This window comes from Ostrinia nubilalis, chromosome 3, assembly GCF_963855985.1.
Source record: "Ostrinia nubilalis chromosome 3, ilOstNubi1.1, whole genome shotgun sequence".
Lineage (NCBI taxonomy): Eukaryota > Metazoa > Arthropoda > Insecta > Lepidoptera > Crambidae > Ostrinia > Ostrinia nubilalis.
The window spans coordinates 3,708,783-3,724,344 of NC_087090.1; the positions used below are offsets into that span (position 1 = coordinate 3,708,783).

General features: G+C 36.2%; 2 protein-coding genes across 3 annotated transcripts in view; both read left to right on the top strand.

Annotated features, from left to right (window-relative positions):
* Positions 1 to 15,562, top strand: part of LOC135087598 (dual specificity calcium/calmodulin-dependent 3',5'-cyclic nucleotide phosphodiesterase 1) — a 276,250-nt gene that overhangs the window by 142,062 nt on the left and 118,626 nt on the right. The gene's annotated exons all lie outside the window — the stretch shown is intronic.
* LOC135088230 (uncharacterized) lies at positions 9,473 to 14,662 on the top strand. The gene is made up of 2 exons (XM_063983109.1): positions 9,473 to 10,686; positions 13,759 to 14,662. The coding sequence occupies exons 1-2, from the start codon at positions 9,715 to 9,717 to the stop codon at positions 13,774 to 13,776; spliced, it is 990 nt and encodes a 329-aa protein (XP_063839179.1). The 5' UTR covers positions 9,473 to 9,714; the 3' UTR covers positions 13,777 to 14,662.

The following is a 15,562-nucleotide window of genomic DNA, read 5'->3' on the forward strand; positions in this document are numbered from 1 at the left end:
GGAGCTTTCCCGATGACTCCATAGATTCCATCCCACATGTTTTCTCTCTCGTGTGTCGAGCAGAACTCATTCCAATTCTTTGTTTGCGCCTCGCTGGTCTTCTGTGCGTATTCTTGTTGCCGCACTTTCACCCAGACAGAGAGAATAGGTTATAGCGTTGTGGTCTGAAGTGACTAGCGTTCTGTCCACTTTCTCTTTAATCCTACCCAGTAGTGGCTTACTGCACGCTGACACATCCACTTTACTTGTGCGCAATCTGCCCTGTCGATATTTTTTGAAAGAAGAAACTGTAAGCTTCACCTAAGCTTTCGGAAACGCTGCCCCACCATTGGTTCTAGGCGTTCACGTCTCCCCCTATAATGATGTTTTGGGTGTTTAGCTTTTTCATACCGCTTTGTGCGTTATATTATCTAAAGCTCAATTGGATTGTCTCCCTCATAATACACGGACACAATTCCTAGTTTTAGCCTGCCTACCTCCAGTGTTACCGCGGCCTCCGTCTCCGTGACCAGTTAGGGGTCGTGAATGACTCAATCGGTCACCGAAGACTGAGTGACTGGTTTCTGCCGATTGAGTGCTAAGGTTATGTCCTTGTCCTCGGCTGCTTGCAGCAGTTCGGCAGTGGCTTGCTTGGAGCGTCTCAGGTTAGCTCAGATGATGTTGAGCTTTCACAAATCAAATCAAATCTCCCAAAAGACCACGGACACGGTCTTTTAGGAGATTTGAACTCTGCATGTTTAGGGTGTTCTTAGCAGTATGCTGTTCTGGAAAGCGCTAAGTAAGTAGTCCTACTTTTGTTTTTCTGGGCATTCATTACTTTATCACTGAATGCCATGTAGTGGTGGATGTTGGATGTGTCAGTTCTCGCCCTCGCATTTTTTCCACGATTGTGGTGTGCCTTATTTTCAGGCTGGACAGTTTAGCCATGAGTAAGTTCCTCTGCAGTTCCTCTTCCTCTTTGCATAGGGCTTTTGTATGTCCAAAACAGAGGCATTTGGCGCATTTCACTAGTGGGGTCTTCTACCGGTCTTATCTCCAGACCTATGTGGACTGCCCCCGCCTCGAACAAGCGTTTGTAGAGAATGGGCGACACTTCCATCCATAGCATTGTAGAGTTTCTTATTTTGGGCCTTTAGATTGTCATCCTTTTCCACCTTTAGACCTTTGATTTTGAAGTCAAAAGTGGTTCTGACGGTCTTATGACATTGTCGCCGGTTATGCTCGAGTCCGTCGATGAGACTATCAGTGTTTGGTTTGGCTTTTTTGGTAGGATGGACATGGTGGTGGCCGCGTAAGTCACCACCCACCATGTCCATCCCACCAAAGGTTCCCACCAGTGGTTAGTGGTGGTCATTAAACTTACTATAATTCACTATAATTCAAAATATAGTAATTACCTACCCGGACCTACTACTACTCCCGTACCCGGTTAGAAGTAATGACAATCAAATTATGCATGATGTTAGGATAAATTAAGCATTTTTTGTCATAAAACATAATACCTATTCAATCTATAAGCATTACTTTTGCTTAAAACGTTTAATGTAGTAAGAGTTTAGTAACACTTGCTTATATTCGTTCTATAGGGTCTGCGTAAGTAAGCAAATATTCATGTAAGCTCCATGGATAATATCGCTTTTACGCATTTTTTCGCTGGCGCATGCGACTATCTTATTTTGTAGTTTAGTAATTTATCTTCGACTTACTTATTAAGCTGTATCTCACTAAGTATTTTTTCTCTTTTATCAAAAAGGTTGTTCAAACTATTTAGCACTTATTGGTTGCTGGATATTTGATTATAAATGGAGGTTAGTAGTTTTACCCTGACTAACATTTAATGAATTTTCATAACTCTTTTTCTAAAGCGACACCTATTTTACGATCTAAAAGAGCTAAAAACCTGGTGTTTTCATTAAAATATAGGCAAAAAATCAAGAACACGATTGCATTTTAAAAGAACTGTTTAACATTAATATCAAAAGAGATACGAATTTTTTTCGTAAAAAAAAAACTTTGATCCTCATTTCCCACAAGTACGGTTTTGGCGCTTTAGTCTTTTTTCCTTTCCATACTACAAATCTATGTTCAGATAATTTTGATGTTACATAAATATGTAGTTCAACTTATAAATTTTCCATTTTACAGTCTCATCAGCACGTTATACTAAAACGCCCTTGCCCTTATATCGAATAATCGAAATAAAAAATATCAACTATAAGAGCTCTTTCAAATTGACGTGCGTCTCAGCACACTGAAAATTGTATGACAACTGCGTTGGAATAAAAATGTTAGTCAATTACCAACAGAGTGTGCGGTCTTGCAAACGCACGACTAACGTCCGTTTTAATACGCCTAATTTGAAAATGTGAACTATTTGTGTGCCTTTCAATTCACAAGCCACATTCATAAATTCCCTACAATGCTCATACCTCTTGAATTTCCACCTCGACTTTCCATTCAAAACGCTACAGTACATTTGGATACCTTTTGTCTAACTCCTAACTCGACTGAAACAGTACATGTGTAGTGTACTTCAAAGGGAACACATTTAGCGAGTTTTTACCCTGAGGACTTTAATGCTGTACTTATACCAGGGGAGGCCGAGGTGAGTTGTAACAGAGGAGAGTTGTGAACGACGATTATTGGAAACCTTAGTATGAGCGAGTTCGCAACGCAGCAGGTATAGTAAGCTGAAGTGGCAAAGGGCAGGGCACATGTTGGTCGCAATAATGGGGCAAAGATGGGGCAGCAAGGTTCTGGAGGGGAGGCCACGTACCGGAAAACGCAGCGTGGGACACCCACAAGGTGGACCGACGACCTCATAAAGGTAGCAAGAAGGCACTGGATGCAGGCCGCTACCAACCGCGCGATATGGAAATCATTGGGGGAGCCCTATGTTCAGCAGTGGACGTCCTGTGGTTGAAATGATGATGATGGGTTTACAACAGCGCGCATTTGTTAGCTGACACCCGTATTCACAAACATTACTTTGAGGCCTCATAGTGCGCGTTGACGCACAGGGTCCCAAAAACCTATTCATAGACAATACTTCAGTGGTGACAAGCACTATGCGTCCCTTAGATTGAACGCAAAGCTAAGGTAGACAGGGAGCTGTATTACGCAACGCATAGTGTCTATTTACGTCAAAATTTTTAGGTTATTATAGTTTTTGAGGTTTGTTTGATTTATTTATGGTTGTATTCGATTAATATCATCTTACAATGGATTACAGTAGTGAAGAGTAATTTGATAATTTTATCAATGAGCAAAGTAGAATAAGTACCAGAAAAGTGATACGGGATTCCCAAAATCCCTTTGATTATTACAATTCAGACGGATTGTTTAGGTTTTCCAAAGATGGGGTACTTTTCATACTTTTACCACTGATATAAGAAGACCTGAGCAAATTAACTGCGAGAGGCCTTCCAGTGCCACCTATATACCTACCTACATATGTACCTATCAGTTGCTAGTGGCAAATAAAACAAAAATTTTTATGAGGTTTTATTTTCATCAATCTTCAATGGCTAATTTAATTTTATGTATTTGTAAATCATGAATCTTTTTTTCATGTTCTAAAAAATTATTTTCTCTTGCTATCAATTTTTTTTCTCTTTGTAGCCCCAACTCGTGCAAAGCCTGGTCTTGTTGTATACATGCGGTGCGTTTGATTCTTGTTTCTGTCTTAATCTTCATTCTTGCTACTACTAATCTTAATTTCTTGATACCTGAAAAGCAAATTATGAATTTAATTCCTTTGAGTATACTCTGCTTAGTTATTCCTCATAAATCTACCTACTAATATTTTAAAAACATTACTTACTAGTGGGTGTTGAGAACGTTTGATTGATTCCTGAGAAAGTTTTTTCTTTCTTTGGGTCTTTAAATTATTCCAGCAGGTTTTCAGTTGATGTGTGAGCCTTTGTGAAAAATAAATATGGTTGAGAATTGTAAGTCACTGTTAGATTTTCCCAGGCCTGCTTATTCAACTCGATATTTTAGAGAGGATAATAATAGGTATGCTTGTCTTCAATAATAGGCCTTCTACAATCAGCAGCTCTCTTTCGGAAGAAGAAAACGGCAGCTTTTTGATCTGAAAAATAATGATCGAAATACATGATTTTCACTATTTTTATTACTGCTCAAGACAGTGTTTTATTATTGAATGAAAATAAACAATAAAATCGAAGTATTCATACTAACCTGATAGTTGTAATTTTATCCATATTTATTTAATTCATAAATCCACAAATTAATGACACATAAAAACCGTTGCATCGTTTGAATGACAGGAATGTCAGTTAGCGGAGTGAAGTGCGTAACATAAGCGAACCAATCACAGATCACTATTCAACACTCTGATTTTGCATAGTCAAGGGTCGTCTAAGTATTGTTTATGAATTGAAAGGCTTGTCATATGGAACGCATTGAGAAATGTCTCATTTCGCATAGCGTTTCTGCTTCACATAGGTAAGTATCGTTTGTGAATACGGGTGTGAGACTTGAACTAAAAAACGCGCACTGTTACGAGCTCGCTAGTAGATAGTAGTTCCAAAAAATCGACAATGTCACAACTCACCTCTGTTACAACTCACCTCTGTTACAACTCACCTCGGTCTCCCCTACCTATGTAGGGCTGCTACAAAATTCATACAGGGACCACTCCGCATATCTATTATTCAGAACTGCTTAGTCTTTGTTTTACCACATTCACTATCTCAATTATAAACGGCAAGTTTTGACGTACGGTTAAAATGGTTCGCTGAAACTGACGTTGAGGGTTAGCCCTTAAGGGAGAAAAGTTTGTGTATCAGAAAGTTTTTAATGAAAATGAGTTGAATGTTCATGTTGGTATAGAGTAGTTTGAGGTTGGATGATTTAGTTATTTATTCATTCAATATAAATATAAAGTGAATAATAATATTATGATGTAGGTAGTGTGTATGAATTTTCTTATAAAAACATATTGGATCTACTCGTATGATAATAAAGTACCTAGTAACATTCATGCTTGATGTGAAATACTTTTCATCTCATGCTGAGTAGGTACAAAAAATATGGTTAAAGTTTTTTAAATTCGTCAGTTTTTATTTTGACTGCGGCGACATGAGGACTTTGTGTCAATCCAAAATAATCGCAAATGAAGCCTGGGCAGTAGTTTAATGTAAAAGGCGATTGCTGTAAAAGTCACATTTAGTTATTTAGGGTCTTTTGAAACGGTCCTGCCAACCCTATTCGTAAGATTTGAGTCGATCTTTCCGGACCAAAGAAATTGTATTACACGATAATGCGTTTTATGGGTGTCTGAACCGTTCGAGTGAACTTCAAGAAGACACGTCTCTAATATTTATTTTAGGGCGAGAAAATTGGTTTATAGACTTTATTGACTAGAACATTCAGTGCGATAGAGGTCGAAGAGAAGTCTTAGATGCGAGTAAGTGGTACTTTTTATGTTATTCAGTTTTGTTTTAAAGACTTCTTTAAATGTTTTATCTGGTGGGTGACAGTCGTCATAGTGCAAGCTCTGATTGGCTAGGTAATGAAATGTACCTAATATTGGAACAAAAAAATAAACAAAAATATACAAATGCCTTTTGATAAATAATTATTTGATAAATTATTACATGAGACTACACAAATGATAAATTATTTTCAAAATTCAAAGGCTGTGTAATTCAGTGCCTGTACCTATACAAAGTAGCTAACAGTCATAACAGATTCTAGCAATAGCGATCCAATGACGAAGAAAAATGTAATCTAACAGGAATGCTACTTACTGTGTCTAGAGGTCTATCAAACACATCGAATAGTTTTGTGCTCGCTTACAATCTAACCCTAGGGACAACTAAAGATTTGCTCCATAATGTTATGTGTTGCCCAAAGCCTATTCAATCGTAGCTTGTCGACCTTTGTGTAGTTGGACTTGGAATTGGGGAACATAAACGCTGGGAATTGTACTCCTTGGGTGTGTGTGAATTACCTACATAACGTAGCCAAGGACTTGGTAAAAAATACGATCACGTAACTAAAAAAACCGTCAAGATTTATCAATTAGAGCCACCGCACACAATACGCTACCTACTTTTAAATTATGCGAAAGGCAAGTTAGCCGCTTTTTAGAAGCTGAATAGCGACCACACTTTCCGCACCGCACACTTTAAAACGCTAAACGCGGTCGACGCAGCAACAGCAGTCGCTAAATCGCGCGATTTCGATGCCGTGTCCTGTGCCGTGTCCGAACGCATGAAGTCACGAAATTAAGATACTACATCGACAGAGTCGCAAAATCGCCAATTGCCGATACTACAAGCAACATGTCCGCTGTAGCAGTTACCTACTAAAAAATGTATAGTTTAAAAAACTAAAAACACGCTCTTAGTTTAAAGTTCCTATGTCCATCTCCCGACTGCATCATCAGGACCCTGGACACTGGCACTAAAGTGCTCGAAAAGACAAATCCAACGAACCCAAACTCGATGCGATTCCGCCGTTTCTTTTAGAAGTTCCTATGGCCACCTTCCAGTCCCATCGTCTGACCAGCTCGATGTTACCATAATGTTGTATTGTCATCTAATCTACATATAATTGGCAAGTTTCATGATGATACAAGAATTAGAAGTGCGTGTAATTCAGATTCATAGATTCCATTACAAGTTACATACACAACGACCGGTCGGGTCGCTGCCTGATAATTTGCAACATTTTCAAATTTGAAAGATGTCGCAAATGAATAAATAGGTACACGTCAGAGCTATAAATTCATCGCTGCTCAAGCTCAAATGCTAGCACCATCGTATCACGGCACACTGTACACTGTCTAATTGCCGTGAATATCTTATAGCACTTCGTGAGCTTGCGCCGTGATTTCGTTACCTTGTTAATTGTTCACGGAGAAACTCCGTGCACCTGTTAATTTGATCGTGATAAATTGTGCTGGAGGTAAATTTGATGCATCTTGGAAGGAGAATTTAGTAAATGCATAATTATATGGAAGTAAAAGTAATATGAAAAAGATCTAGGTTATATAGGTATTTTACTTTGCTGAGAGATAAAAAGGTTGGAAGAAGGAAGGTAAATAGATATTTATTTGAATCTTAAAGGATGTTTGTGATCAACCAAAGCGTAGAGCTAAAGTAGCGGATTTGTTTATCATCTATGAATATATCAAGAAAAAGATTGAAATAAAATGTTGATAGGTGAAGTAAGTTTGCTAAAATCGCAAGATAAAAAGAAAAGCAGATTTAAACTTATTGTCATACCATGATTACGGCCTTTAAAATCAGAACGACGCAATTGCAAAACATCGTTAAACTAACTTAAGTATTTGTTAATAAGGAAATAAGAGTACTAAAAAGTTTAAAATTAAATCCATTTTTCTCGAGTGTGCGAGTATAGTAAGGTACTGAGTTGCACCATGTAACTTTAACACTAACCATAACGATAACCGGTGTTTTTGTATGAATTAGACAGATTTTTGACGTTTGTTAAAGTTAAAGTTAATGTAAGATAGTGTAACCCAGCCAAGTATTTGTACTAATGTCATCATAATTCAAACAGAACGATGTGTAGATTTCTGTTAAGTCTCTTTAAATTTCATTCCATACAACATAATCACCTGATACATTTACACTTAAGAAAACACTCCAGTGAACTCGACGAATAACTTCCAACGAAACACTCGCTCAGTCCAATGAACACGTGGAAGAAACAAAAAGATAACGTGTTAACAGCAAACGGGATGATAAAAACAATGTTAGCACGGATGATGGCACATCAAGGTATTGTGGCACCTTTATTTAGTTGTAATAAGTAGGTACATAATATTTTTTAAGGAAAATGTATATTGTAACGAAAACAAAAATGTCACTTCTTTCATGTCTTTTGTAACAGCGTAGTTAAAGCGTTATATAATTGTTATGACTTAAATAAATAATAATAAAAATAAAAAAGCCTTTTATTTCTTACTATACACAAAATTAACAATAAAACTAATAAACATGCTAATAAAACTAATAAACATGCTAATAATTAACATACTAATATTTAGAAGTATACTTTATTATTGAGCAAAAAAAGAAGTAAGAACCCCCCGTTAGTTGGAGGTGAAGGCCTCCTCTAGAGAATTCCAAGTGTCCCTGTCGCCTGCCACGTTCATCCATTGCTCGCCAGCCACTTGCACTATGTCGTTAGCCCATCGCGTAGTTGGTCTTCCTCTCTTTCTTGTACCCGATGGACCCAGCCAAGAAGTTAATCGCTTAGTCCAACGATTATCTGTCAGACGAGCTATGTGGCCGGCCCAGCGCCACTTCAGTTTCTTGCTATAACATAGCGCATCTGTGACTTTTGTCTTTTTCCTAATATCTTGGTGTGGTATTTTTTGGATTTTTTTGTTATGACTTATCACTGTATATTTATTTCAACATCATAAGTATTAGTGGTATTAGTCCCTCTGTTACGTTCGATTATTTGTTTTTATTCTACTTTACCTTTGTTAAAATAGTTTTAACGCCAATGGTTCTAATTTCCATCGACTCGGATATCTACATAGCTTTCACAGTTCCTTAAAGTTAAATTCACAAAATTAGGCTAGTAAATAAATCAATAAAACCCACTACCTAAAGCAAAAACTAATGGACTAGAAAACTTAAAGTACAATGAATTCCACTTTGAAGCTCGAACTTTTTGCTATCTCAAACTGTAAGCAACGTCGCAACTTCATTCCTCACTATCTAGTACTAATGGAACGTGTTCGCGTCGGCCCTCGTTAGGGGCAAAAATTTGTCTCCAGAATTTCAGTTTATAGTAATGGCGATGTTTTAACGCTATATACGAACGTGTGCAGACGATAGTACATCTTGTATGTATATATTTAGGTAATTTTCAAAATAAGTAGATAAGTAAGTTTTTACGTTTATAATTGAATTATCTCTACTACCGCAACTAACTAACTCTATTATCGCAATCGCACAAAACTACTATATAGTAGTTAGTTAGTGTAAATAACAATATAGAAACGGCACAATTTCGGCGACCAACGAAGGTATCTACCAGATCTATTATACAGACAATCCAGGGAGAAGGTACCTACACTAAAAAGTAGAAAAATAATTTTACGTTAATTTATTTAATTATTAATGACCATGATTGATATTCTCGGAGGATGAATAAATCTTGCTTGAATTTCAGTACCTGTGAGTTGCTACGCATTTTTTCGTGCGCCAATCACCTAAATCATCATTTTAAAAAGCCATCGCGACAGCAAAAGCCTACAATTTAATGGGCTAGACTTTTATTCCAGTCACATTTTGGTTTATTTTGTGCCTATTTCAGAACCTTTCTCTTTGTAGCAGTTTGTCTTGATTAGTTCAAATAGAGATCGGCAGTTTTATCCGTTTTCTTTTGTCCTACGCGATTTCTCGTGTGTTTTAGAGCAGCTGTTTTGGTTTCGTAATGAAAATAGGGTCGTTGTCGGTATTTGTGAATACAAAATTATGCATGTATTGGGGGTAGACTTTTGGTCTCAATAAATCAGTCTTGATCTGGATCTCGTGTTTGATTGACACCTTACATAAACATGGCGCAGTCGGTAGTGAAAATCTAAAATAATTTGTCCTTTCAAGTTACGTCAAGTGTGCGTAGTTAATTTATAAAACTATTGGATTTAAAACGCATCGTACTCGTAGTAATTGTGAACTCTAAATAAAACAAAAGAAGATGGAATCAGTGTTGCCTCCACCCCCGCCATTTGCATTTGTGAATAATTTGGACAATGTAACAACAGGAAATATATCTAAGGAGTGGGAAAAATGGAAAAGTGCATTTATGATCTATTTTGATGCATGTGAGATGAACAAAAAGGACCCAAAAGTGCAAATATGTATTTTTCTACACATCGTTGGTGAACAATGTCGAGAACTATATGACCAGTTTAAAGACCAGTGTAAAGATATTACAAGCTTAATAAAAAAATATGATGAATTGTTTTTGCTCAAGAAAAATTTGACGGTACAACGACATCACTTTTTTACTCGAGATCAACTAGACGGCGAAACAATTGATCAGTACTCTCTTGAATTACGCAAGTTGGCATCAAAATGTGAATTCAAAGATCTACTAGATGATTTAATACGGGATAGATTGATTTGCGGCCTAAAAGAAAATGCACTTAGAGAACGATTATTACGAGAACCGGATTTGACGTTACAAAAATCATTGGATATCTGCAACATTGCACAATTATCTAAAGTACATGCGGGAAACATAAAAAAGGAATTTGTGAAACACGAAGTTTACGCCGTTAAGAACAGTGATGACGATAATCACCATTGCAATGAGAGCTCGTGTACAGCAAATTGGATATCAAGACGCGGGAATACATCATCAAATCAAAGCTTTCGAGGTACGAGTCGCGGGCGCGCGTCACGGCCCGTTGTGTCACGCGGGCAGCGCGTGCAACGGTTTGGTTCCGGGCAGTCTGCGCCGCCGAGTACTTACAACTATTCATCCGCTCAAAACTATCAACAAGAACAACAGTTACAGTGTAGCAAGTGCGGCATGACTCATAACATAAATAAGTGTCCTGCTTACGGCAAAAGGTGTATAAAATGTAACAAACTAAATCACTTTGCTAGAGTGTGTTTTAAGAAAAATGTCTACGAAGTGCAAAGCGACGAGTCCTCCGATCAGGTAATCTATTATTTCAATAAATCCAGCAGTGACTGGAGTGTAAAATTCTTAATTAATAATAAAGAAATTTCTTTAAAAATTGATACGGGTGCAGATGCCAATGTGTTGCCTCGTAGGTGTTTAAAAAGTATTGGTTTGTCTGAAGAATGTCTTATTCAAACTTCAATAAAATTACGGGGCTATTCTGGCGGTGACATCAAAGTAATTGGTACATGTAATATAAAAGTAAAGTTTAGAAACAGTGATCACATTTTGAATTTTATTGTTGCAGACGTTAATTCACCTCCAATATTAGGTCGTCAATCTTGTCAGGAATTAAATATAGTAAAATTAATTCTCTCTGTTAGTGACAATTTGCAAACTGATAACATACAATCTCACATCTTTAGTGAGTATTCAGATGTTTTCGAAGGTATAGGTTGCATGCCAGGAGTATACAAAATAGGTATAGATGAAAGTATTCGGCCAGTTGTTCATGCCCCCAGAAAATTACCTGTAGCTCTTAGAGATGATGTAAAAAATAAGCTGGATGAAATGGTAAAAGATGACATAATTGCAAAAGTTAGTGGACCCACGGACTGGGTAAACAGCATGACTGTCGTAAGAAAACCGAATGGTGACTTACGAATATGTCTAGATCCACGAGATTTAAATAGAGCAATAAAGCGCGAACATTTTAATTTACCAACGCTTGACGAGATAGCTGTTAAATTAGCTGGAGCAAAGTACTTTAGTACATTAGACGCCAAAAATGGTTTCTGGCAGCAGAAACTCCATGACGATAGCACAAATCTATGTACTTTTAATACGGCATTCGGCAGATATAAATTTTTGCGTTTACCTTATGGTATCACTTCAGCATCTGAAGTCTTTCATAAAAAAATGTACGATAACTTTGATGACATTGAAGGCGTATGCTTGTTTGTTGATGATCTTATAATTTTTGGTAAAACTAAGTTACAACACGATAATAGGCTTATAAAAGTGCTTAACAGGTGTCGAGAAATTAACCTAAAATTAAACATAAATAAATGTAAAATTGGGCTTACAGAAATAAAATATTTAGGACATAAAATTACTCCTCAAGGAATCTATCCAGATAGTTCCCATACTACAGCTATATCTAAAATGCCACCACCTAGTAACAGCAAAGATTTAGAGAGATTCCTTGGTTTAGTTAATTACATTGGTAGATTTGTACCAAACTTATCTGAAAAAACACATTGTCTTAGGCAGCTATTAAAAAAAAGATATCGAATGGCATTGGATGACTCATCATCAAACATGTTTTGATAATCTAAAGAAATGCTTAATAAATGTTCCTGTTTTACAATATTATGTTCTTCATAAGCCCGTAGTCATCTCAGTAGATGCAAGTAAAAATGGCCTGGGCGCTTGTTTATTGCAAAATAATCTTCCAGTCAGTTATGCATCTAGGTCGCTCACGAAAGCTGAACAAAATTATGCTCAAATTGAAAAAGAATTACTCGCATGTGTTTATGCGTGCGAGAAGTTCTATACATACATTTATGGCAGAAATGATGTTACTATTGAGACCGACCACAAACCTCTTGTAAATATCATAAATAAACCAATAGCTAATACCCCGGCGAGACTACAAAGAATGTTATTGCGTCTACAATTGTACACTTTTAAGTTAGTTTATAAACCTGGGAAATATTTATACATCGCTGATACTTTGTCTCGAGCGGCAGAACCGGTTTGTTATAGCGAGCTGCAAGCGTGCGAACGCGATCACTTTGATGTACAGGCACAAGTATGTGCCATAACTGCGTGTAATCCGCTCACAGATACACATTTCGTTAGGTTGCAAAAAGAAACGCACGATGACTCCGAATTACAGTTATTAATAAAGTACATACGTGATGGCTGGCCCGAACACAAACAGGAGATTTGTGATGAAATTAAACCGTACTGGTGTTATAAAGATGACCTATCTACATCATATGGTATTGTGTGGAAAGGTAGTCGTGCAATCATTCCCAAAAGTATGCGCAAAGAAATGCTTTCTAATGTACACATCGGTCACCTAGGGTTGGAAAAATGCAAGTTGCGAGTCCGAGATACCATGTTTTGGCCTAATCTGAATACTCAATTAGAAGATTATATTACAAACTGTCAGGCATGTTTAACGCATAAAAATCAGAATAGAAGAGAAACTTTAATCTCACATGATATTCCTAATAGAGCATGGTCCAAAATAGGAACTGACACTTTTCATTTTAACAGTCACGTATATTTGCTTATAGTAGATTACTATAGTAAGTTTGTAGAAATAATTAAATTAAAAAATTTGACTTCAAATGAGATAATTGATCAATTAAAAATAGTATTTTCCAGACAAGGAATTCCGGACATACTAATATCGGATAATGGTCCGGAGTATAGTTCTCTTGATTTTAAAACATTCTCACAACAATGGTGTTTTCGTCATGTGACGTCATCACCACACTATCCGCAGTCAAATGGACAAGCGGAGAGAACAATCCAAACAATTAAGCAAATGTTAAAAAAAACCCTGCTAGATAAAAAAGACTTCAGGCTCGGCTTACTTGAATATTTAAATACGCCAATTAATACACATTTAGCGTCACCATCTGAATTACTGAATAATCGAAAATTAAGAAGCATTATTCCTTGTTCCCCAAAACTGTTAAAAGCAAAAATACCTAAACGTGTCAAACATGAACTTGAATTAAAACAAGAAATACAACAACTTCATTATAATAGAGGCGCAAGGGATTTATCACAATTAAAAAGAGGTCAGAAGGTAAAAGTCAGAATTAATAAGCATTGGGTTGGTGGTATAGTCAATTCACTTGTAGGACCGCGTTCGTACGCAATACAAATTGTCAATGGAGGTACTTTAATTAGAAATCGCCGGCATCTAATCACTGATAGTAACTACTCTCAAAAGAATAGCACATCAGCTGATTACGGCAGTCGTGATAGATACTCTTATGATGATGTCACCGTTCGGAATTCTATTATGCAAAATTCTTCCGCACCCGTAACAAACAATAATCAACCTTATATCACTCGTTTTGGCAGGTCAGTGAGACAGCCTGATCGGTGGGGCTACAACACTTCGCCAAATGAACATTGATGTATCTTCTATAGTTAAGTACACTATATTAATAATAATAAGAATGCCAGCTAAGTAAAATAAGCTTGACACCTTGTCATTTTTAAGAAACCTTTGGTAATTAGATATGAGATCAACGATGTATAACGGATAGATTGTTTTATTGCATGTTAAATTTACCAGTTTACTGTGTATGTACCTACCTATACATACATACGTGATTCCATAGATTTGCTAATCCAAATCTTTGTGCAATTCAATATGGTACTGATGAAATCAAACTCTGTAGGTATAATATAATATGTAATTATTAATATAATATGTAATTGTTGTAATAAAATTAATTAAAACACAAATTAACAAAAAATAAAATATTTAATAAATTGTATTTTTATCTTACTGAATACATAATACTCAAAGCAAATATACAAAATAAAATTGCGTTAAAATAGTTCATAATGTTCAAATTTAATGATATTGTTATAATAGGTAGGCATGGAAAATTCAATTATGTATTACTTTATTTCTATGTAGTTTGAAATGATAACAATTTATGCTGGTCATAAAATATTATAACAAACTTTCCATTATATTAGAAAATGGAAATTAATTTATTGAATTATAATTCTATAACTTTTTTAATGTATAATGATGAAATTAAGTTAATATAAATAAACAACTAGATTTAAGTCAAATGTACTCTTAGGTCAAATATTAATTACCTACCTATATTATTATATCTTGCATGTATCTAGTTCAATTGGATTTTTTATTTTATTTAAAAAAGGGGGTTGTCGGTATTTGTGAATACAAAATTATGCATGTATTGGGGGTAGACTTTTGGTCTCAATAAATCAGTCTTGATCTGGATCTCGTGTTTGATTGACACCTTACATAAACAGTCGTAAAGGTTCTATTTTTGGCTCTACTCGAGTTTTATTGCTATTTTGGTGCAACGTATCTTTAATTGGCAATAAAATGAACTTTTCCAATCTTAACACTCTGTTATGCTATGAAAAACACATCTGAAAGTGGTATAAAAAACAGCAGTAGCTGACAGCTCACGTGATGGGTTCTCCTAGCAAAAATGCGTACTGGCGTAATTTACATACTTAAATTTTTCATCCTTTTTTACGAGTCAAGCTTCAACTTAAAAATGGGGTACCGATAACTGATACAAGCCTCTAAATAAGATTGACTAATACAAGCTATACTTAGTTATTTAAACACTAGTTGAAATGGAAGCGTTGAGATAATATAAATTATCCAGTTCTAACTCTGCGAGCATGAACCTGCACTTAACTTAGTTCACCTAAGACTACGTCTAGGAACTCTATTTATAGTGACGTCACTGTTCGAATCTTGTTACCGTACGGCGGTTAGTTCATGGATCGGCTATTAACGTGTCTGTGATGCGAAGAAGACGTTAAGTCGTGAACTAATAATAGCTATTGTGGTTATGGAGGTAAATTAACGTTACATGTTGCTAAGATAATAAATAAGTAAATACTCTAGGACGTTCTGCTGTGACATCTATGTCTAGCACCAAGTCACAAATGATTCTTTCATAATATCTTTCTTCTTTCAAAACCTGTGAAAGACTGAACAGATTTTGTTGCATCTTTACAGTGGGTAACTAATCATAATTTCAGCCACAAGACGGCGACTGCTGAACATAGGCCTCCCCCAATGATTTGTTGGTAGCGGCCTGCATCCAGCGCCTTCCTGCTACCTTTATGAGGTCGTGGGTCCACTTTGTGAACAGAATAA